The following is a 24,447-nucleotide window of genomic DNA, read 5'->3' on the forward strand; positions in this document are numbered from 1 at the left end:
AATGAGTCACTGCGCTTCTTGGAGCACCATTGCTTTCATCATTTGTGCAGCTGTAGAGCCAAGGGGTTAGTAGATGAGCTCTCCATTTCCTTCCAGATGCAAAATTACATAATTCTAAAGAACCTGCTTAAGGAGAGCTGAGAACTAGTCCCTGACTTCCTCATTCACTTCGACACCTTCTGAATTTGGGGGCTTTTTTGCTAGGGAAATCCCAATGTGGAAACCTCTTCTACTGATGGATTTGAGCAGCGTGTCTGCCTGTAGCTTTTTTTTTGCAGGAACACTCTATTTATTAGGTCAATAATTCATTTTACCAATACAGTTATAGAAAATCACAATGCTGGTTATCAATGTGGTTTGATGGTTATAAACAATGTTGGGCTCTACAAGTCTGTGACAAGTATGATATGAAAGATTATTCTCGACACAACAAAGAATTGTCTTCAAAATCTAATAATGACCTAGGTACGTCTAAATAAATTACCATCTAACTATAGTTTTCAATCTTAGCTGCCAGGGGTCCTTGGATTTAGGGACTTGCCCAGGGTCATAAAGAAAGTTAGTATGAAAGGCAGGATTTGAATCCAGGCCTTTCTGCTCATGCCTCTTCTGACACACAATCCAAACATTAACAATGGGGAGAAAAAAGCCTGCCATCCCCAGGCAAATCATATAGAGAAATGATCCTTATTTGGAAAGTCAAATGTTGATACGGCACAGATGGCTGCTTTTCCTTTGGAACACAGAGCCAAGAGAAGTAGGCTAAATAAATGCATTCTACCTGATTAGATGCAATCGGCCTAATTTTATTCTCTGAGAGAAGAAAAGCAGAGAAAAATTAGCGCATCTGAGCCTGAGCAGGCCTACTCCAGCTTCTTTTGGGGCTGAACGACTTTTGTTTGTTAACAGAATAGAAAAGTAGAATGGAAGCCCCCTGAAGGCCAACACCAGTTCATTTTAGTCTGTGTATTCCCAGCATCTCTCACAAGCCTGGTACATAATAAGCACTTGGTAAGTATTGTTCAACTGAATTTAATTGGCACTTAACAAATAGTAGGAACTTGAGAAATACTTTTTGATTGAACGAATAAATGAACAAACATCTTTCCTGCCCTTAGTCCCAGGCTGCTCTCTCTTCTTCCTTCTCTCCTTTCCTTCTTCCCCTCCTTCTTTCCTTCCTCCCTCCCTTCCTCCCTTTCTTCCTTCTCTTCCTCCCTTCCTTCCTCCCTGCCTTCCTTCCCTCCTCCCTCCCTTCTTCCCTTTCTTCCTCCCTTGTTTCCTTCCTTCCTTCCCTCTCTCCCTCTTTTCTTTCCTCCTCCCTTCCTTACTTCCTTTCCTTCCTTCCCTCTCTCTTTCTTCCCTCCTTCCCTTCTTCCCCTCCTTCCTTCTTTTCTCCATCTCTCCCTCTTTCCCTTCCTTTCTTCCTTACTGCCTGCCTTCCAGACTTCTCACCTCCTCCCTTCTACCCTCCCTCCTTCCCTGTAAGACCTGACCTCAGTCTGCTGTGTTTGTTTTATTCTGGGCTCTTTCTGCTGGGTGTGGGGGGTAGAGAAGAGTCAGACAGAGTCCTGACAACCCCAGTGATTTATGAGGACCCACATGTGATTCTGGCCTGATGAATTTCAGATCCTAAAACCCCTTGTATGTTTTCTTTAATATCTGAAGCAGCATTACCAAGGCACAAGTCCTCTTCAGAGAGTCCACTCTTTATTAGTAAAGATTAAAAGCTTTTAAAAAATACATTCTTGCTAAGTCACTACTGTAACTCGGTGAGATTAAAGAGACATTTTGAGCAGCCTGTCAAGAACTGCTATTTTCCTCTCCTGCCACCTGGGGTTTATGTCCATTTTGTTGTTGTTATTGTTAATGTTAAGACCTCCATAAAGCTCTCCAACAATGTGTCAAAGTAAGAGCCATTCCCCAATAGAAAAATTGCCAAACGATAGGAACAGGCAGCTTCAAAGGAAGAAATACAAGATATAAACAACCATATAAAAATGCTCTAAATCACTAATACTGAAAAAATATTAAATGACTCTGAAGCTCTGCCTCCCACCCCTCAGACTGGCAAAGATAAAAAAAAGTGGAAAACATCGATGTGGGTGAGACAAAGATGTGACTCGGTCCAGCCATTCTAGGTCGATTTGAAACCATACTGGCAACATTACCAAGCTGCGCATACCTTCTGACCCCACCATATCACTACTAGACCTGTTCTCGAAGAGATCAAAGAAAGGGGAAGAGGATCCATATGTACACAAGTATTTATAACCACTCTTTGTGGCAGCCAGAAATTGAAAACTAAGGGCAAGGGAGGTGTCCTCCTACTGGGGGATGGCTAAACAAATTGGGGTGTATGAAGGGAATGGAATATTTTGTGCCAAATGAAATGGGACAGTTTAAGACCTCTGGGAAGTGATGCAGAGGGAAGTCTTCAGAATGGGAAGAACAATTTATGTAGCAACAACGGTATAGAGAACAATTCAAAAGACTTTAGACTCTGATCAGTGCAATGATAAAGCTCACATCCGGAAACCTGAAGATGAAACAAGCCGCTCGTCTCCTGCCGGGGAGGTGATGAACTTAAAATGCAGAATGGGATAGACATCCCTGAACACAGCCAAGGTGGGAATTTGTTTTACTTGACTATTCATCTTTGCGATGAGGTTTATTTGTTTGTTTTCCCTGTTCATTTGGGGAGGAGACAGTGGGAGGTACACGCTATATAAATGCTTCTAAAATCATTTTAGTTTTTTAAAAAGTTGTGTCAAGGTTCTTGTCTCTCCATTCTAACTAGAGTTAGAACTAAGATGGAGAAACTAGGGCTTTGGCCCGGGGTCAAAAGTTTAAAGAATGCTAAGAGCCCCACAGAGGGAGGAGAGGTTCCTCCTCTGCCCTCCCCAACTCCACAGATACGACAGTTGGTACAAGAACCTCTCTATTTCCTTCCCCTTCAGACACTTGGATTGTCCCAAGACCAGTTTCCTTCCCTCCCCCAGCCCCAACAACTGCACCCAGTGGCATCTCCCCACAGTTGCCCTTCTTCCCTTAGGACAGAAATTCAGAAATGGCTTTCTTGGTTCTAACCATAAGGGTGACAACAATCATGGGTACCTAAAGTCTGCCTTCTTTTGTCGATCAGGGGTAGGGACTCCCCCTTTCCTGTCCCCAACAATGAACTTTTAGCTGGAGCTTCTCCTAACCCCTATATTGTTGTAAGATGAAAGATTTTGAGCGAGAAACCTCCTTAGAAGCCAAGTCTAAACCCCACATTTTACAAATAAGGAAACTAAGGCACGGAAAAGTAAGTGGCCTGCCCAGGGTCAAATAGTGACTGAAGCAGGATTTGAGCTCAGGTCTTCCTGACTTTGAGCCTAGTGCTCTATGCCCTGTGCCATCTAGAAGCGTATCACTGTAGCCTAACTTCCTTAAGCCCCACGACAAATCTTTTTATCTCTCTGGCCCTCAGTCTCCTCACCTTTAAAAATGAAAGGGTTAGATTCCATGGCCTCTGATGTTCCTTACAGAGGAAAGAAAAGGCACCAGGACCCTAGAATTCCTACCTTCCACCTCTGGCCCCTAAGAGAAGAAAACTCCTCCCGCTTTGGGGTGGAAAGAACAGTCATGACATGATGCTCTACAATGACAGCGACACTGTCACGCACATCCTCGATACCACAAATCACAAAGCTGTATGAAGATTCTGAGGAAGAAGAATAGAGCAGACAGAAAAGTCCAATGCATGACAGCCCCAGGTGGGCAGCCTAAGAAGGAACCCCTTCAAAGACCCAGGGTTGTACTTACAATACACGTGCACTTGGTGCATCTGTTCCCTTCAGGCTGAAACTCATCCCCTTCATGGTACTGAACTCCTTCAAAGACACATCCTGAAAGGGAATGAAGACTTTAGTCCAGGCGTGTTTCCGACCCATGCCGTCCTTCAGATTGAAAGGACACAGCTTTTCCCCATCTACTTTCTGTGCCCTTCTTCCCCAAGCAAATGATAAATCAATCAATAAAACAATAAATAAATTGACAAGCATTTACTTAGCACCTACTATGTAGTCAAGCATTATTCTAGATGCTAACGATACAAACAAAAATGGAACAGTCCCTGTCCTGAAGGAGCTAACATTCTATAGGGGAAGACAACATGTGCACATCCCTGTTGGAGATGCTTTAGATATATGCAGATACATTTATTAAATATAAAGACACACGCATAACCCTGCTTCCAGGAGGTTCTCCCCAAGACCACAGAACAAGGGGCAGGGTTCCGATTTCTGTAAGTGCCCCTGGAATCCCATTGCATAGAAAATAAATGCAAGGCAACTGGAAGGATGGTGATGTAAGCACTAGCAACTGTCACCTATGAGAGAAAATGGAGGAAAGTGGAGATTTCTCCTTATCTATAAAATTAGACGAATCTACATTGGAACAAAGTGCCTTGAAGGTTTGGGCAGGGGTTGGGGGAATCAGTGGAGAAGGAGAAAGGAGAACAATTACAATTTTTGAACCTCAACAATGGAGGAGAGGGTGAAGGGGACAAAAATCTCAGGGGAGACTTGAAAGGAGAGGATGTGAGTCTGAATCCTGGCCTCATCACTAACTGAATGTATGACCTTAAAAAAGACACTTAACGTCAGTGTACCTCAGTTTCCTAATCTGTAAAATGGGGTGCTAAGAGCAGGTGGTTTCTAGGGTCCCCTACAGCCCTAATAGCTGACAATTATTTAGCTCTTTAAGTCATGAAAAGTGATTTACCTACATTATCTAATTTGATCCTCATAACAGCCCTGGGAGATAGTTCCTATTGTCATCATTCCCATGAGGAAACACTGAGGCCAACAGCTGTCCAAGGTCACATAGCTAAGATGCACCTGAGGGAGGATTTGAATCTGGGTCTTCCTGACTTCAGGTCTAGCACTTCATCTATTCTGCCCATCTTCAAGAGCCTCTTATGATACTATGAAATGGAAGGGAAAGAGGCGTGGAGAATTAAAGGGTTACTTCAGACCTGACTTAATGTCCTTCCCTTAAAAATGTGATGGGAATGTACAGGATTCACACACACACACACACACACACACACACACACACACACAGAATCAGGACTTCCACTTCCAGACCAGCAAAGTCATGTTATCCCCACACGAGGTCCTTTGGAACCAAATCCAAGTGTAGAGTGCTAAAAGATGACCCTTCCTCTGGTTAAGAGGAAGTCCCCTAGAACCCAGAGAGCCCCACCCTGCAGAAGGTCAATATAAATAAAAACCACAGCGGCAAGTAGATGCTATCATCTCCAGATCCCATGGTATGTGCCCAAAGCAGGGGAAAGATGCTGGAGATGTTGGAAATTCTTTTTAGAAATTCTTTTTAATGGGACTTTTTAAAGTCCTACAAGGTGGGGGAGGGAAGGGATGGAGAGAGAGCCCTAGGGCAACCCCCTGAGCTTCAGATGACCTCCCTGTCTGCCAAACTGCAATCCAAGCTAAGAAATTTCCTGGGTCCAACCTGTTGTACCAGACAGCAACAGGAGAAGAGCAGAAAGCTTACCCTAAGTCCACCTAGAGACCCCAGTCTGTTTTCCGCAAACATCTGTTCTCCTCATCACAATATTTGGTTGTGGCCAAGTTAATGCAATATTAAACAGTTGTGTGTGTGTGTGAGTGTGTTAAAGGATTTCGGGAAACATGAGAAAGATGCAACCATTCTTTCAAAACTAATTTTTACCACTGGACCTCCCAGAGTGGAAAGCAGACTCCCTGGGCCTGGATCATGTCGGGCAAACCTAGAAGCCAAATGGAAGGATTTTCTAGGCATTAGGTGTCAAATTCAAATAGACACAGGAGTCACTAAAGTATACCTATGGATCCCTGCTGGCTACAGATTGACTTAGAAATATGTTAATATTACCTATGTTTTATTTTATTTTTAGTTAGCTAAGTAAATATTTCCCAATTACATTTTAATCCGGTTTGCCTGCCCTAGGGAGTTTTCTGGGCTTGGTGTTTAATCCTTCTGCATTGGACCGACAAGCTTGAAGTAGGGGAAGTTGTGGGAGAAGGGGACTCAGAAACCTCCCCCAGGGTCATCTATCACCAGGGTGTGTATTCTCAGAGCCATAGCTAGTAATTTCAGCGCTGGGGCAGGGACCACAGAACATGTCTCAGCAATTTAAGATAAACTCAGCTGAGAAGTTGGGAGAGAGACCTGAGACTTTGGGACACAAAGCCTAAGGGGGTGAGATCCCAGATACCTGCCACCCACCCCTCCACTGGGAGAAACTATAAAAGGTTACTTCTGGAAAAGGGGAGAATAGACCAAGGAAGGGGTTCCTTGAAAGGGTGACCATGGGGAGACAGGTTGGTGGGAAGAGGAAGCTTACTCACTGTCTGGGAGCTTCCTTATTCACACCTGCCTAGGACATAGGATCCTAAACCTAGCTAAGGGACTCCAGAGAGCATCTCAACCTGGGCTTCTTTGCCTTTTTGGTATCATAGACCCCTGAGGCAATCTGGTGGAATCTGTGGATCCTTTCTCAGAATAGTGTTTTTAAATGCATAAAAGAAAATATGGAGGATTACCGAGGAAACTAACTATATTGAAATATAGTTATCAAAATGTTTAAATAAAAATGTATTTAATTACTAAAAATTTAGATGTATTTTTTCTTAATTCATAGATCACAGGTGAATCCATTTGAGTCAAGCCTCATTTCACAGAGTAGAAACTACAATCCTGAGACATTTGATAAGGAATAAGGGATTGAGGTAGGATTTGAATCCAGGTCCTCTGACTCCAAGTTCACAGCTCCTTCCACTCTACCTCTGCCTGTACCATGCTGCTTCTGTACCCCTCCGTGGCCAGACCTTGCCCTGCCCCTTCCCCACACTGTGGCCTTCCCAGAGCCCCGACAGGTGCTGGCATCTCAGAGTGTACTCACCATTAGAAGTGGGGCTAACTGGGTGCTCAAGAAAGCATTTGTGATCCACAGAGTGCTGGGCCGGCAACCCTGGCCAGGAAGCCCAGGGTTGATATCTGAGGGACCCTGAGCCAGTCACAGACCTCCTGCTCAGCACCCCAGGCAACTCCCTACCTGAGTCTGCAGATGTCAGATGAGGAAGAACGAATGGACATCTGCGGAGGGAGTTTCTACACTGGGAAGTTCCCCATACAAATGAAATCAGAGGTCTAGACCCAACAAGCAAACAGAACCAAAACAAAGACAAAAAGAAGATTGTTTCCACTCGGTGAAGTAGTTCAGGAGCTATCAGCACCATCTAAATTTCAGCATCTTGGGTGAAAGCCCAGGTTGCCCTATCTAGTTGGATAGAAAAAAAAATTCATTACCCTGAGTTTGGGGTATAAAGGTGACAAAGGTAAGTATATTAGTTATATTATTCTAATTCTGAGCATCACTGCTTAAGAGAGAGAGAAAAATCCAAAGGAGCAGAAATCCAGCTGCCTTGGAGAATTTCTCTGACAAGCTATTTCAGGTTAGCATTGTAGAATCCCGAAACCAAGACAAAATTCCCCAATGAACTAACACCTCACTACAGAGGGGCAGCTAGGTGGCTCAGTGGATGGAGTGCTGGGCCTGGAGGCAGGAAGACTCGTCTTCCTGGGTTCAAATTGGCCTCAGATACTTAGTAGCTGTGTGACCCTGAGCAAGACCTAACCCTGTTTGCCTTGGTTTCCTCATATGTAAAAGGAGCTGGAGAAGGAAATGGCAAACTACTTCAGTATCTTTGCCAATAAAAGCCCAAATGGGGTCACAGTCAGAGCTCAGCTAAAGGTTCAGTTAACAATCATGATTCATCAAACAGAACAATCTGGGCACATCCTAGAGAATCATTTTCCTAAACCAATCTGGTGAAGTGTAGAGCTAGGTAATAAATGATAATAATTATATTAAGGAGGCCCTGATTACTGCCTTAATGCAGGTGGCAAAGTGGATAGAGTTTTTATTAAATGTCTACCATGGGCCAGGCACTGTAGAAAAACCAGTTCAAATCTGTCTGCCTCAGTTTCCTCAACTGTAAAGTAAATATCTAACAGTAGCATCTACCTCCCAGGGTTGTTGTAAGGTTTAAATGAAATAATCTTTGTGAAGTACCTGGAACACAGTAGGCACTCTCCTCCTTCTCCCCTCCAAAAGAAGGTAAATTTTGATGGCCAGAAGCTACCCACTTAACTTGGGGTTTACTGGCTAGATTTCTTTCTTTCTTCCCTCCTTTCTTCCTTCCTTCCTTCCTTCCTTTCTTTCCTTTCTTTCTTGCATTCTCTCTCTCTCTCTCTCTCTCTCTCTCTCTCTCTCTCTCTCCCTCCCTCCCTCCCTCTTTCATTTAAACCCAGTTCCCTCTGAAGCTCATAGATTGGATCACAATAGGTCCCTGCCCAAGCTCCACTTAATGGCTTTATTTTGGGTCCTCTTTGGAACAGCAACCCTGAGGGTCTTCCCCTCATAGCTTGATTTTTTCTAATTAAAGGGGCCATCCCTTGACTCACTTCTTAAAGACACCTATTCACTGAATGGGTGTTACCTCACTCTAAGTGAGTACATGAAAAGGCCTTAGTCTGAAATGACCAGGATCTCCCATTGCATCCTGGGTCATCTCTAGTCATTCTGATGAATATCAGGACACTGGACCCAGATGGCTCTGGAGGAGAAAGTGAGGCTGGTGACCTTGCACAGCCCTCCCTCACTCAAATCAAAGTCAACTGCAAGTCATGTCATCCTTTCCCTAATGTCACGGTCCTCTTCGAGAATGAAGGACAAACACAACCATTTCCTTCCTTCCAAACTTTAAAGCAGTATGTAAATGCTACCTGTTATTCTTATTGTAGGAGTTCAAGCTTTTGCCCAGTTTTCTCTTAAAAGGTAGTTGAGGTTTGGTTAGAATGATGTAACACCCATCGGTGCAGGACACTGTTTGTGAAGCAATGTTAGGGAGGACAGATAAGAGATTGCATTCAGGTAAGAAGAAGGACCTGGGACAAAAGAACAGTCTTCATATTGTTTAGTAATATGTAACCTGGAGCCCATGGGGGATGGAGGACCTCTGGTGCCTCCGTGCCAGGCACAGCTTTGGCCTTGTTCCTTCCAAGAGTGTTACCTGGACAGTTGGGGCAGCACATCCCCTGCTGCTTGGTAGGGTTTTTACAATGAACCACACAGCGCATTTCCGACTTGGTCACGACTCCTTCCTGAAAAACAAAGGACCACAACCCAGTCAAGCCAGAGTTCTCCCTGGAAGGATTTGTCCTCTCCAGCTGCTGGGTGACAAAACCAGTCATTAATGCTGTCAAAGACCTCCTTTGAGCTAAGTTCTTACCTGAAGAGGATATCAGCTCATGCAGCCATTAGTCATTTCAAGGGGTCTATTGCAGAAATGAGGAGACTAATCCCCTTCCCCCAGGTCATCTACCGATGGGTGGCCTTGATTCATAAGTCCAAGGTCAAATCTTGACAATTTATCCCATTGGCCAATTCCTGCCAATGTTAATTCATTCCTTGGACTTAGTTATATTTACTATGACGCTCTTAAGTCTAATTCCTTTCCCCAAACTCAGCTCTCCTCTGAGTCTAGCTGACGAGCGATCCAGTGCTAAAGCCTCTTAAATGAATTACTCTTATGATTACATAATAATAATATTTTTTATAAACAACACCAACAGGAAGAAAAATATCTGAGTAATTGCAAAGCCAAATTATGATCTCCAAGAACAGTGATGGAACATCCCTCCCTACTTTTGGTAGAGGTAGCAGAAGACGGGTGCTGGGTGTTGCAAGCATGTGCTCATACATTTGTTTTTAAAGTTATGAAATAATCTGGTGACCGTGTTTTTTGGAAAAATAAAAGGCCATTAAATCATCAGCTAGCTTTGCTAAACTGTTTTTCATTGTTATAAGAGAAGGTTTAGGCTAAAGAAGGAGGAAGGATATCTGAAAATGACTGATATAAAAAAAATCAATAAAACTTTTTTAGAAAGTCACCTCTCTAAACCAGGAGAAGTGTGTCTCATTGGCTCGTGGTATCACATATTTAGACATAGGAAGAACCTTAGAGGCAGGCAGTGCTTCTTAAACTAAAACTCTAAACTTCCATGTCATACTACTTGCTTTTTTAAAGTGGGTAATAAAGTCCACACATTACTTTCAAAACTGTCCTACTAGTCTGCGTTCCCTTGTGAATGCCCTCATATGTGACCTTTGAATCTCAATCAAATGAAGTTGTAAATACTCTAAATACTCTCCCACCACAGAAACTTGAAGTTTCTACCACCAAGGAAGGAAGTGATGGCATTCATGATCTCTGGGATAACAAGCACCCACACGGCACCCCCAGCCCAAATACTAGCAACTGACAACTTTCAAAAGGAATTGGAATTAACCACAATGATCATTATGATAACATGATAATTAGTAATTAATAATAATTAATATAATAATAACAAGAGCTCACATTGACAGAGATCTTTAAAGTTTACAAAGGACTTTGCAAACATGACCTCATTTTAGCATTTTGTATACTGAAAATGGACAATTTTGATTTCAAGAAGGAGGCTGACTTTTAGTGAGGTAATGTAAATAGTTAGACTATCTGTAACAATGTCAGGTGGGAAAACAGGGTCCATGGGGACTGGTGCCCAAGGCTGTGGACCAAGAAATTTGTTTTCCCCCTTTTGAGGACTCAGAAGCAATCCCTGAGTTAACAAGGAAGCTTCTAACAGTCTTCAGCTGGGCCTGTTGATGTCTCAGGTAAGAGAGGCCCCTCCCCACCCACCCACCCCACTCCCAGGTCTAGCAGGGCTTACTTAGCTCAGCTGGCAGGAAATGGGCAAAAGTCTGGCAACCAGCTTCAGTGGAAACAAAAACATCAGGCATAGAAGGCTACCTCGTGCTCCTCTTCCCTGAGAGGAAGAGCCTTAGGGAGATGAAAGCCCTGATGCCTCAGATCTAATGATTTCCCTGATGGGGACCAAGCCACAGAATGTTTCATAGCTTCCCGCTGCTAGTTATAATCCTCCAAGGGGGTGTGTTCGAGGGTTGGTGGGGTTGTGGTCTCCATCATCATGTGGAAGGGAGAAGAAAGGAACAAAGAGGGGATAAGATAATGGGAGGAGGAAATGAAGAGAGGGAGGAGGGGAGGGGGGAGAGATGGGGAGCAGAAGGGAGACCAGAAGGGTAAGGGAAGTGAAGAGAAGGGGGAAGGGAAGAGAAAAGAAGGGGGAAGGAAGTCAGATGGGATGGGAGAAAAGGAAGGGAAGGGAGAGGGGGGGAGACAGTACAAGCTCAATGTGGCCCAAACACAACATATGATCTCCTTCCTTTCAAGCTTCCTTACTGCTATCTAGGACACCACCATTGCCAGGCCTCACCTGCACTAACCTCACGTACCCAATCTGTTTCCAAGTCTTGTTATTCTGCCTTCACATCTCTTGTATGTGCCCGGCTTCTCTCCTCCGATGCCGTTACTGTTGTGTTTCAGGACCTCACGACCTCACACCTGACTGCTGCAATAGCCTCCCAGTGGGTCTCTCCCCCGTCTAGTCCGATGCCAAGGTGGAGGTCTGGCCGCATCACTTACCCATAGGATCACTCCAGCAGCATCCCATCCTGACGCTCCCTGACTTTGGGCCTTGCCACTAACTGTGCCCCAATCTTGGGATGCTCTCCCTCCATGCCTCAGCCTCCTGCCAGAGTCCTCACCCAGTCTCCTCCCAAGGGCCCCAGACACACAATGCTCACGTCTGCCCTAGAAGCTCATCTCCCCTATACGCCACATAGAGCTCGCATGTACAATTACGTGAGGGCCATCTTCTCTATTAGAGTCTGAGACCCTTGAGAGGGTGGATCCCTGTTTTGTCTGGAACCTTGCGAGTGTTTAAGAAATGCTAAGGGAAGGTAGAGGAGAGAAGAGAAGAAGAGGAGGAAGAAAGAAAGGGAGGAGGCCAAGGAAGGGAATTGAGATAAGAAAGGAGAAAATCTGGGAAAAGATTTGAGGAAAGGAAGGTTTTTGTTTTTCATTTTTTTTCTAATCTACAATCTGTACAAAAGTGTTTTCAAAGGTGATACTGAGTAGGTTTGCATGAAAGGAGCCTTATACAACTAGAAAAATCTGTCTTCAGCACCTCACATCATCCCCCTTTCTCCTCCCCTCCTTCTCTCTGGGGCTGTTGCCTCCACCTGGCCTTGGGCATCCTGCAGTGGGCCCCAGCTTCTCTCCTCCCTCCCCCACCCCCCAAACAAAACTCAACCAGCCTGCCACTCTCTCAGGCTCTCCATGCTTGTGTATATACAAACACAAATGTGTCTATGTATATATTGAAGGAATTTGTTTTGCTTGACATGCATATTTATTACAAGAAACTTGTTGTTGGTTTTTCTGTCTTTTTTCCGATGGAGTGGGAGGCCGGAGACCAAGAAAATTCTTTTCTATTCATTTTGCATTTAATAGAGAGGTAGGAGGTAGGTCCACAGAGGTGAAATGTTACCTCGTACTTTCAGATGAGCTCACTGTATTACTAGTTTTACTTAACTGTTTTCCTTTGTTACAAGAGACCTCTCAGGAAGTGGAGTCATCTGTACACATTTATAATGTAAAAACAAAGCACAGGAATAAAACTTGGTTTACAAAATAGGGATCATAATAAATAATATCACCTCCTATAGAGGGTGGGCACCAAGAGGACCCCTGAAATACCCTGTGGAAAGTTCTGGGCAAACCTTCAAGCACTGTGTAAATGTCTACTTTATTGTCATCATCATCATTTTGGACAACTAATGTTGTGGTTCTTTCGTGGGAGGCACTAGTTTATCTAAATTTTAATCCAAATTTTCTGCCACCAAATGCCACTGTGTTCAATGAGAGCAAAGATTATCCTCTAGACAATCTACCAATACCAGGCTGTGGAGTCAGGAGAACTCATTCCCAACCCTGCCCCAGACACTGACTGGGAGGGTGACCATAGACAACTCATGTAATCTGTCTTTCCCTCCATTTCCTTGTTTGCCCGAATGAAGGGGTTAGACTAGCTTCTCTTCTGAGATCCCTTCCCTAAGATCATAACAGCACTCAAAAGTAAGGAAAGCCCTTTTTTCCTATACAGAGAAGAATTCTCTGGGCATTTTTTGGGGCCATTTCAATGAAGTTTTTTTTAAGCTTTCCTTCATCACCCTCAGGCCAGCTCTGCAATGCTCATAGCCTGGAGCGCTTTATTGTAGTGGGGTGTGATCCCTGCTTTCCCAGTTCAGCTATGCATAGTCTCCCTGGAATAGTTCAGGGCAAAAGTCAGATTGTTTCTGAACCTAGCAGGTTGACATCATTGAGGTTCCTGAATACTAACTGCTTAGATTTAATACAATTTGCAGATTGGCTGACTTTCAGAATGATCCTAAATCAAAGAAAGAAAACATATACACTTAAACAAAACCTCTTTTCTGCTTATTGGAATTCATGTCTTTCCCATAGCTGACTTCACAGGAAGACTTGCATTTTCCCTAAGGTCTTATGCATCTTATGGAGATTTTCCCCCAACAACATTCCATGAAGTTGAACAATTCAGCTGTGTGTTTCTAAGACCTACTTGTCCTGGAGACCTTCAACATCCTGATAAATGTTGCAATAAATAGATGCAAGACTGTAGGTTCCTTTTACATGAAAGGAGTGGTTGAAAAGGGTCGATAGAATCTCTTTGGAAGGGGGTACAAATTCAGGCTGGTCTTACCTGGCACTGATGAAGGATGCAGGGGTTTCCCAGGACCTGCCATTTTAGGGAGCTGTTGTAGGTATTTCCTTCATAGCTACAGCCTAAGGAGAGAAAAGGAGACACAGAGGGTGAGAGAGATAGGTAATGTTTCTTTTCTTTTGATAAAGACCCACCCCCAAAAAAATCATTCCAGGAGCTGGAATTTGAGAAATGTCACAGGGCTGATTTTCAGAAGGCAGCTGGCAGAGTGGAGAGCGATGGATTTGGGGCCAGAGGACCTGAATTCTAATTTTGCTTCTGCCACTTACCTGTGAGACCCTGGACCTCAGTTTCCTTATCTGTAAAATGAGGGAGTTGGACTAGATCTAAGATACACAACCAACTTCAGTGATTTCATCTCTGTATTGAGAGATCATTTTACATTAGCCATTCTTAGGCTAATCCTGGGCTTCATCCCTGTTGCAGAGCATGCTCAATCTCTTTATTCATGCCTAAAGGGGAACAAGATGAATCTGAATAGAGCAGCCATCCCACAGAACCCAGAAAAGGACCAAAAGCTGGAAGAGAACTCTCCAGCTGTGCCATACTGTCTCCATTCCAATCAAGCCATCATCCCCTCCCCCTCCCCACCAGAAAATAGAACTCTGCTTCTGAACCACTCTGGCTCTGATTGGCCCTCTTTGGACTTCTTTGCTGTGTTCCAGGCCTCTCCGGAAATTCTAGGACACCTCCAGCCACATTTGGTGTAACCCTCTGACCTTTCCCAGCACCCTACTATGTACTGTGGTCCTCCTTTCCCACTCCTTTATGTTGATTATTCCCAATTGATCCTGTGTGTATCTTGTATGTATATAACTGTTTTCATGTTGTCTCCTCCATTACACTGTGAGTTCCTTGAGAGCAGGGACTGTTTTGGTCTTTCTTTGCATCCCCAAGCACTTAGCAGGGTGCATGGTACCTAGTAGACACTTAATAAATATTTTTTGACTGACTGACTCATTAGAATGTAAACTTGAAGACAGAACTGTCTCGCTTGCTTTTAATTGTAACCCCAGTGGTTAGCACAATGTTTGGCACATGGGAAGCACTTAATAAATATTCTGTCTTTCTGTCTAGCTATCCATCCATCAATCTATCTATATCTACCCATCCATCCATCCGTCTTTCTATCAAAGCACCTCAGAGGTCATCTATTTCAATCCCCTCTGTTTATAGACATGGAAACGGAGGCCCAGAAAGGTTACGTGATTTGCCTGAAGTTGGGTAAGTACTAAGTTGCATAGGTGTAAGCAGAACAGTTTGGGTTTGAGCTCATGTGCTGTGAAGGAAGTTCAGGTGTCTTTCCCACTACACCTCTCTAATCTAACACCAAATAACCCAAGATCTTGCCCGTAAGACCAGAGGCCCAAAAGTCTAAAAGGCCATTTTGGTACAACACAAGAGAAAATCAAGCAGAAAACTAAGGTGAATGGGGATGGCTGGCAAAAATCTAGATTATTAGTTAAGAACCTTAAATAGCCACTTTCCTCACCAGGGTTAACCTCATAGAAGGCCATTGGAGGTATGAGGCTGATGTTGACTTGAAATATGATTCCATAACTCATCTGTTAAGCCTGAAAGCAGTGAGAAAGAATTCGCCTGAAACTACCTGTGTAAAAATGCTCATATCCTAACTTATTCTAGGACAAAATGGGTCAGCCCATTGAATACACAAGTCAACCATTTTAGATCAATAGTAATAGTGTTTATGTAGTGCTTTATATCACGTAAGGCCTTCTGCCAAGGTCATAGAAGATTGTGAGCTAGAAGGAATCTCAGAAGGCATCAAGTCCAACCAACCTCATTTTACCAACAATGGAAACCCAGAATAGTTCAATGACGTATTTAAGATCAGAAGGGCATGTAAATATATTACGTAGGATTCGAATCCAGGGCCTCTGGCTCAAGAACTAGGGCTGTTTTTGCTCCTATTCCCCATAACCCTCATGTTCCAAGAAACCAACTAACTTAAGCAAGTAACCTGAGAAAAAGATACAGGATTCAAAATCTGAATAAGACTTCACGACTTCAAGCTAGAAAAATCAGTTGTGGATCTTCTAATCAATGCTTTCATACTACCCACAAGGACCCTGAGATGCAGAGGAGGTGAGAGGCTTGCCCAAGAAGTCCCAGTAAGGAGCAGAGTGCCCTTCCCACCACATGATCTGAACCCAAGTCCAGTGAACTCTCCAATTTGCTGCCTCTTCCCACAAAAATAAATAAATGAATAAATAAAGGCAATAAAAATCACAAATGGAACAAATAAGTCAAGGCTAAGCTGGCCAAGACAATACCATTTGGACTCACATTGTCTCCCCCATCGTGGGTTACATTCTTGAAAAGATGCACTTGTTTGCGCCTCCAGCCACTGGATGGTGATCATTTATAAACACAGCTGGCAAAGACCACTAGCAATTATATTCTGGATTGCTGGAGTTGATTATCTTTCCCTGAAATCTGTTGCTCCTTCTGGCTTCCTTCCCTATTTCTGCTGGTGGCTCCCATTATCCTGGACTTGAAAGCTCAGGGTTATCCTTAATTCTTGCCCTTTCCTCTCCTATCCAGTCCTTCCCTAGAGAGAACCAGGTTCCAAGAACTTTCTGACTGATTCTACCCCTGAAGCATCCAGCAATGTCTTTCTGTTTGTCCGTGTCTATCTGCTTCTGACTGTCTTTGTCTCTATCTGTCTCTGTCTCTCTCTGTGTGTCAGATATCTTTAAGAGGTCTTTTTCTGCCCTGTTCTTTTATTTTTTAATTAAATTTATGTTTTTTCCATTTATCAAGCATTTTTTTCTCTCTCCTACCTCCCACTGGAAAAAAAGAAAAAGAAATATCTCTTATATCAAATAAGCATAGTAAAGCAAAACAAATTCTCACATTGGCCATGTTAAAAAATTGAATCTCATTCTGCATATTAGCCCATCTGCAATCTGTCAGGAGGTGGGCAGCCTTCTTCCTCATTAGAATAATAATGGCCTCTGGAATTGTGGCCAGTCGTTGGGTTGGTCAAAGTTGTTGAATCTTTCAGAAGCTTGGTCCCTACAATATCGATCCACACCTCCCTCCCTTTCTGTTTCTGGTGCTGCCACACAAGTACAGACCCTGATGGCCACCACCATCATCTAGGACAACTGAACAAGTGTCACAGGTTATACTGACCACCAAGCAAGCTGATAGCCCAGCAGACCTAGCACTCGATGTCCAGCACAATTTCTCTCCACTGTCCACCTCTAAGAGCACCATTTCAGGAAGACCCTGCCCATGTGTTACTGCATTTACACATCAGCTCACTTTCTGGATTCCAGCTCCACATCAGCGGCCACTTTCTGACCTTACTGCCTACCCATGTGACCCGAGGCAAGTCACCTAACCTCAGTGCCTCAGTCTCCTCGTGTGTAAAATGAAGTTTCTAAAGTTGCTTTGGTTCTATGTTCCCATGAGCAGGACTGAGGGTAGGCTGTACAACAGGTTATAAAGCAGATGCAACCTCAATAGTATTTACTCTAATCATGCTAGCCTTTTTTTAAGAAGAGGAATATCATTATAAATGAGAGGCTAATCGATAGAGAGCTGGTCTTAATCAAGAAAGCCTGTGTTCCTGTTGTGAACCTTGGATAGAAGTATAACGTCCAAAAAAATCTATGCCAAGGAAAAGTGACAGAGGAATCATCAGTAGGCAACATGGATTCACTATGTGCCAATTAGCATGGCAGAATAGAAATAGAACTGACTGGAGTCTGAGGTGTGGAGTTCAAATCTTGTTGAAATGTATTATACATATGACCTTTAAAAAGTCATCTAATTTTCTTAAGCCTCTATGCCTTCAATTCTAAAATGAGGGAAGCTGGACTAAGAGCCTCTGAGGACCTATTAGAAAGTAAGTTCTTATGAGTAGAGATTGTTATGTTATTTATATTTGTAGCCCTACCACATGGCACACAGTAGGAGCTTTAAAAATACTTGTTGCTTGGTTGATTGATGCAGATCTAGACCTATGATCCCATGCACATGATATACAAGAGGCCAGCATCAGAGTTAGGAAGACGAGTTCTAATGCCCCCTTTGATATATACTAGCTGTGTGTCCCAGGAGACTCTGGAAGATTTTAAATTATGGAGAAGGTGCAGATCTGCACTGGTAGAGGGAGTTTCCTGCCTGGAAGTTCCCTACAAGTCTGGTACCCCCATCCCCATTGTATATCTATGGATATATAAATACAGATATATAGATTAGATATAAACCATGGGGCAAATTGGAAGATTGAAGAGGTCTCTTTATCCTTGGTCCAGAGATATGGGATTCTCAAGTTAAGTCATGTCAACAAACATTTATTAAACACCTACTATGTGCAAGGCACTGGAGATTCAGAGTTGGAAAGGAGATAGTCCCAGCTCTTAAGGAGCTCACAGTCTAAGGAGAGAAGCAACACACAACCAACTACATAAAAACATGATGAGCACAGGATAAATTGGAAAGAATCAACAGAGAGAAGAAGGCACTAGCATTGAGGGGGATTGGCAAAGACTTCTTGCACTAGGTGGGGTTTTAGCTGGGACTAGAAGGAAGCAGGGGAAGCTGTGAAGGAGAGATGAAGTGGGACAGAGTTCCAGTCTTGGGGGAATGGACAGAGAAAATGGACAAAGTCCAGAGATGGGGTGTCTAGTAGGAAGAAGAGCAAGGAGGCCACCACCACTAAAAAAAAATCTAAGACAGTCATAGAAAGCCTAGAGGAAAGCAGAATCAACCCAGACCAGTTCAAGATAGTGAGAAGGAAAAACAGGTCACAGACACATAATAAGCACATAAAGCCTGTTACCAGGACAATAGAGAAACCCACTTCCCCACCACCCCCAACACACACACACACAAACACACACATCTTTCTTTCTTCTCCAGCCTCCCCTCCCTCTCCATAACTCAGCATTTAAGATTATGTTAATGAATGTCAATGCTATTATAATAAGGGCAAACAACCACCCAAACACCAAGGCTGGACATCTGGGAAAGGTAGTTTGGGCAAAGGCAAAGAAGAAGGAATATCATCAAGCATCCTGGGAGTGGGAGAAGAATGAAGTATAGCTCAATGTTCTCAAGGACCTGTGTATGCCAAGAGAAGTGGCAGAGCAGCCATGTATGCACAGCAGCTCCTTGCCCACATCTTTGAGCCTCTCAGGCTCAGTCAAGTACTTAGAAGATTTGAATTTTCATCCTCATTACTATTACTCCGAAACCCTGGAAAGCCACAACCAAAGTGAAGGTCTGCCTGGGAGCCACAAAAAAGATCATACATGATTAGACTTGGAAGGAACTTAGAAGATCACTGAAGAAAGTGCCTGAATTTGGGAGGGAAGGACACTGGAGCCCAGAGAAATGAAGGCCCGTGTCCAGGGCAGGGCTAAGAGCAGAAACAAGCCATTCAGGGTTTCCACGCTTACCCTTCTACTCTGCTTTGCTGCTGCCTCTGACCACATGGCCAAGGAAATGTTCAATAGGATAAGGCCATCAGACTCTTTCACAAACTTGGAACAACACAGCAAATTCTCACGGAATTATGAATGATTGAAAACCACTCAGTGGTCCTTTGTTCTCCAATTCCTACAAATCAAATTACTGAAGGATTCGGGGATGCGGTTGATTGAAAACACACTTGGAAAGCTGCATCTACTTTATATATGCGCCTGTGTATAAATATGCTTTGTATTTAGCATTGCAAAGATATAAAGACTTCAACCACAGAAGCCCCCAGCACACACCATTGCTTGAACACGAGTAAAGGTTGTCAGTTTCCAACAATAAAAACCAATATTTAACAATTTGTATGAAAATAAATCATGCTCAATAAATATATTTCCAATAGAAATACATGGCTGACCCATTCCTTACTCAGCTAATGAATAACTTGTTCCAAGAGGCGGGAAAGGCTAGGGAAGGAAACTAATCCAATTTATGCCCCTGCCAAGTAAATCCAAAAGCCTTCAAAGCCAGATCTGCCTCTAGTGTTTCTAAATAGTTCATATATTTTCAGTGTCCCTGGATACATCAAGGTTCCTTGGTTCATTGGGCAAGGGCTCCAAACATTGGCACAGTTCATGGCCCTACCATGCCTGGGTAGAACAACTTTGAGTCGATGTGGCCATCGCTCTACATTCAGCCTAGTAGAAGGCCCCTCCAAGCTAAGCCAGGCCTGCTCCTCAGACAGTCAGCATGAAGGTCAGCACCAGATCTAGGCACAGCTTAAGCAAAAAGAGTGAGCAAAATATTTTCTGATCCATGCCACCCCCATAATGCCATAACACCTTCCTTCCTCAATGACCTTATAAAAGAAACACCTTGTGTTTATTCTGCATATTTAAGCGTCATATTATTACATAATTGTTATACATGTATATATGCTATTTTATAATTGTTATTAAATGTTAAATAGATATATTATATTATATAATTGTTATAAATGTCATATATAATGTTATATTATATATTGTTATATTACATATGTACATACTATTGCATAATTAAATATTATAGATTTATATGTACTGTTATATAATTGTTATAAATGTTATATGTGTTTATGTGTTATTATATCATTATTTATGTTATATCTGTATATCTGTCATATTATTATTCAATTGTCATATTACATATGTATATACTATTATATAATTAATATAAATGTTATATATGTATATATATACTGTTACAGAATTGCTATAAATGTTAAACATGTGTATATGTTATTATATCAATGTTATATATATATATATGTATATTATGTTATATTATAAATGTTATATATGTATATGCTATATACTTGTTATAAATGTTATGAATGTATATAACATTTAATGGTATGTAAGGAAAGGACTAGATCTGTGATTTATTTGGTATAGGAAATCCCAGTGTGGAAACTCCCTCTACCAATGCATATTAGAACCTTATCTTAATCTTGGAAAGCCATCTGGGGCACTGAAAGGCTATGTAACTTGCCCAGGGTCTCATTGCTAGAATGTATTAGAAGGAAGACTTGAACCCAGCTCTTCCTAGTGCTTAGCACAGCTGGTAAGTACTTTATCAGTGCTTGTTGGTGGATTGACTTGACATCTTCATCCTTGACATCCACTTGCTCTGATTCTGGGAACTTTAAAAGATATTTTAATCGTGTGGGTTAAAGAACTCATACAAAAGCTGACATGATATTGGTGATTGGACAACAAGGTAATGGCTTTGCCTTACTTCAGAGGTACAAGGAATCCCTGACCATGCTTCATGGAGTAAATGTTTTACATGCAGTAAAGTTGTAGTGAAATGTACAGTGAAAACCTCATGGATCTGGAGAGACTTTAGATGCCATCTAGTCTACTTGGAGATGAGGAAACAGGTCCAGGGAGTTCACTAACTTAGCCACAGACACAGTCAGGACCAATGGTGTTGTAGAGCGTGCAGAGTGGAGTAATGTGTAGGAAGAGTAGAAAGGTAGAGAGGGGCTAGGTTATGTAGGGCTTGGAATGCCAGGGTTTGATTGTTGGGGGAATAAGGAATTTATTGAGTGTGAGTGTGTGTATATGTGTGTGTATTCGGGCGGGGAGGATGGCAGAGAAACTTTAGGAAGACCATGTTGGCAGCCAAGGCAATAAATGTCAGAGGCTGGATTTGAACCTGGGTCTTCCTATTTCTATGTGACACAGATAACCCACTACCCCACGCTGCCTAAGATCCCAATTTCCCACTATCACTTAAAAGAATGGAAATTAAAATGTCCTTAAATTTAATCCAAAAAAAAATGGAAAGGGAGAAGAAGGGTCTTAACTAAAAAGACTCAAAACAGGAAAATCCTTCAGAAAAGGAAAAGAAGGAAAAGGCCAAAGAGAAAGCAAAACAAAGCTGCAATCTGAGGAGTAATTAGGGATTCCAAGATTCTGGTGTAGTGATTATCAGAAGCAAAAAAGAAAGAACTAAGCTCAGCTCCAAAAATGCGCTTCCAACATCTAATGGAATGATAAACACCTTTAAGTAAATAAATGAAAAGCTTTCTTCACTCAGGTAAGATCTCACACTTGTAGGGCAGGGTGTGTCATCAATTAAAAAGAAAGAGATGGGGGGCGGGGCGGGGATTATAGAAGAAGCAACAAGAGTAAGAAGATGGCTCAGCCAGAAGAATAACTGACAACTTCCAAGCAAAGATGTCAAACCTGGAAGGCAGACTTCAGAGAGGAAATTTAGAATGCTCAGACTGGAGCATGGTCTGGAAAACACAAAGCAAAAATTAAGCCACGGGGGCAGAGCCAAGATGGCGGCTGGTAAGCAGGGACTAGAGTGAGCTCCGTACCGAGTCCCTCCAAAAACCTATAAAAAATGGCTCTGAACCAATTCTAGAATGGCAGAACCCACAGAACAGCAGAGGGAAGCAGGGCTCCAGCCCAGGACAGCCTGGATGGTCTCTGGGTGAGGTCTATTCCACACGGAGCTAGGAACTGGGAACGGAGTGGAGCAGAGCCCAGCCTGAGCCGCCTGGAACAACAAAACTTGGAGTCGGGCGGATGGGGCCCCTAGCGCCCTGAATATGTGAGCTGCGGCAGTTACCAGACCCCTTGACCCACAAACACCAAAGACTTTGGAGAAGGTTAGTGGGAAAAGCTGCAGGAGTGGAAGGAGTTCGGCTTCCAGCCCCGGGGGCAGAGGAGGTGGGGCAGCTACAGCTGTTGTTACTTCCGGCTCCAGGCACACCTGGTGGGAGGAATTAAGTGGCAGATCAGAGCAGGAGTGCAACAGCCTGCTGAAGATCTGAGCCCAGTCCGGACTGGGGGTTCTTGGGGAAGGAGTAGTGTGGGTCTGACAGAGCTGGCACCTCCCCCCCAAACGTGGAACATAGAACTCGTTAGTCTACAAGCAGTCATACCCCACTAAAAAACTCAAGGGTCAAGTTGGTTGGTTGGGAATATGGCCAGGCAGCGAAAACGCGCCCAGATTCAGTCTCAGACTTTGGATTCTTTCTTTGGTGACAAAGAAGACCAAAACATACAGCCTAAAGAAGACAACAAAGTCATAGAGCCTACAACCAAAGCCTCCAAGAAAAACATGATCTGGCCCCAGGCGATAGAAGAACTCAAAAAGGATTTGGAAAAGCAAGTTAGAGAAGTAGAGGAAAAATTGGGAAGAGAAATGAGAAGGATGTGAGAAAACCATGAAAAACAAGTCAATGACTTGCTAAAGGAGACCCAAAAAAATACTGAAAAATACACTGAAGAAAACAACACCTTAAAAAACAGACTAACTCAAATGGCAAAAGAGCTCCAAAAAGCCAATGAGGAGAAGAATGCCTTGAAAGGCAGAATTAGCCAAATGGAAAAGGAGGTCCAAAAGACCACTGAAGAAAATACTACTTTAAAAATTAGATTGGAGCAAGTGGAAGCTAGTGACTTTATGAGAAATCAGGATATTATAAAACAGAACCAGAGGAATGAAAAAATGGAAGACAATGTGAAATATCTCCTTGGAAAAACCACTGACCTGGAAAATAGATCCAGGAGAGATAATTTAAAAATTATTGGACTACCTGAAAGCCATGATCAAAAAAAGAGCCTAGATACCATCTTTCAAGAAATTATCAAGGAGAACTGCCCTGATATTCTAGAGCCACAGGGCAAAATAGAAATTGAAAGAATCCATCGATCACCTCCTCAAATAGATCCCAAAAAGAAATCTCCTAGGAATATTGTCACCAAATTCCAGAGCTCCCAGATCAAGGAGAAAATACCGCAAGCAGCCAGAAAGAAACAATTTGAGTATTGTGGAAACCCAATCAGAATAACCCAAGATCTGGCAGCTTCTATATTAAGAGATCGAAGGGCTTGGAATGCGATATTCCGGAGGTCAATGGAGCTAGGATTAAAACCTAGAATCACCTACCCAGCAAAACTGAGTATCATGTTCCAAGGCAAAATATGGACTTTCAATAAAATAGAGGACTTTCAAGCTTTCTCAGTGAAAAGACCAGAACTGAATAGAAAATTTGATTTTCAAACATAAGAATCAAGAGAAGCATGAAAAGGTAATCAAGAAACGGAAATTGCAAGGGATTTACTAAAGTTGAACTGTTTTGTTTACATTCCTACATGGAAAGATGATGTGTATGATTCATGAGACCTCAGTATTAGGGTAGTTGAAGGGAATATGCATATATATATATATATGTATATATATATGTTTATGTATATAAAAAAAATAAGCCACACAAGAGAAAATGTCCTATGTGCTGAGATCCAGGGATGGGTTACAGTGTTGGAATCCACCACAAAGAAATCCCAGCTTCCACTTCTTAGACACATTATCTGAATATTTGAGAGCTCCATCTCTAGTGCACAGTAGAAGGGAGGATTTGGTAAGCAGCCAGGAAGAGGAGCAACACTACTGAGTGAGGACCACCAGGTCAAATCTTAGAGCAAAACCAGAAAAGGTCTGAACTTGGCCTTATCTAAAGTCAAGGAAAAACAGGCTTCATTCCAGAATCCTCTACCCAAATAAATGAGGAATTAGAAGGTGAAAAATATGTTTTTGATTTTCTGGGACATTTCTGAGCCTTTCTGCTGGGAGAGAAGAACCTACTAAAATCTTTGATATGTAAATCAGCACAGCAAAATTCCAGGTAATGCCTAAAGAGGCCAATCCAACCAGGGACCTTTGATGTGCAAATCC

General features: G+C 42.8%; 1 protein-coding gene across 3 annotated transcripts in view; it reads right to left on the reverse strand.

The window, feature by feature from the left end:
* The window catches only part of BMPER (BMP binding endothelial regulator), a 350,399-nt gene that overhangs the window by 249,205 nt on the left and 76,747 nt on the right, over positions 1 to 24,447 (reverse strand). For all 3 annotated transcript variants that reach the window (XM_036739450.1, XM_036739448.1, XM_036739449.1), the window contains exons 4-6: positions 13,735 to 13,817; positions 9,120 to 9,210; positions 3,805 to 3,887 (exon numbers count right to left, since the gene is read on the reverse strand). In XM_036739450.1, the coding sequence (XP_036595345.1) occupies positions 3,805 to 3,887; positions 9,120 to 9,210; positions 13,735 to 13,817 (257 nt within the window). The remainder of the gene's footprint in view (positions 1 to 3,804; positions 3,888 to 9,119; positions 9,211 to 13,734; positions 13,818 to 24,447) is intronic.

The sequence above is a fragment of the Trichosurus vulpecula genome, chromosome 9 (assembly GCF_011100635.1).
Source record: "Trichosurus vulpecula isolate mTriVul1 chromosome 9, mTriVul1.pri, whole genome shotgun sequence".
In the NCBI taxonomy this organism is placed as follows: domain Eukaryota; kingdom Metazoa; phylum Chordata; class Mammalia; order Diprotodontia; family Phalangeridae; genus Trichosurus; species Trichosurus vulpecula.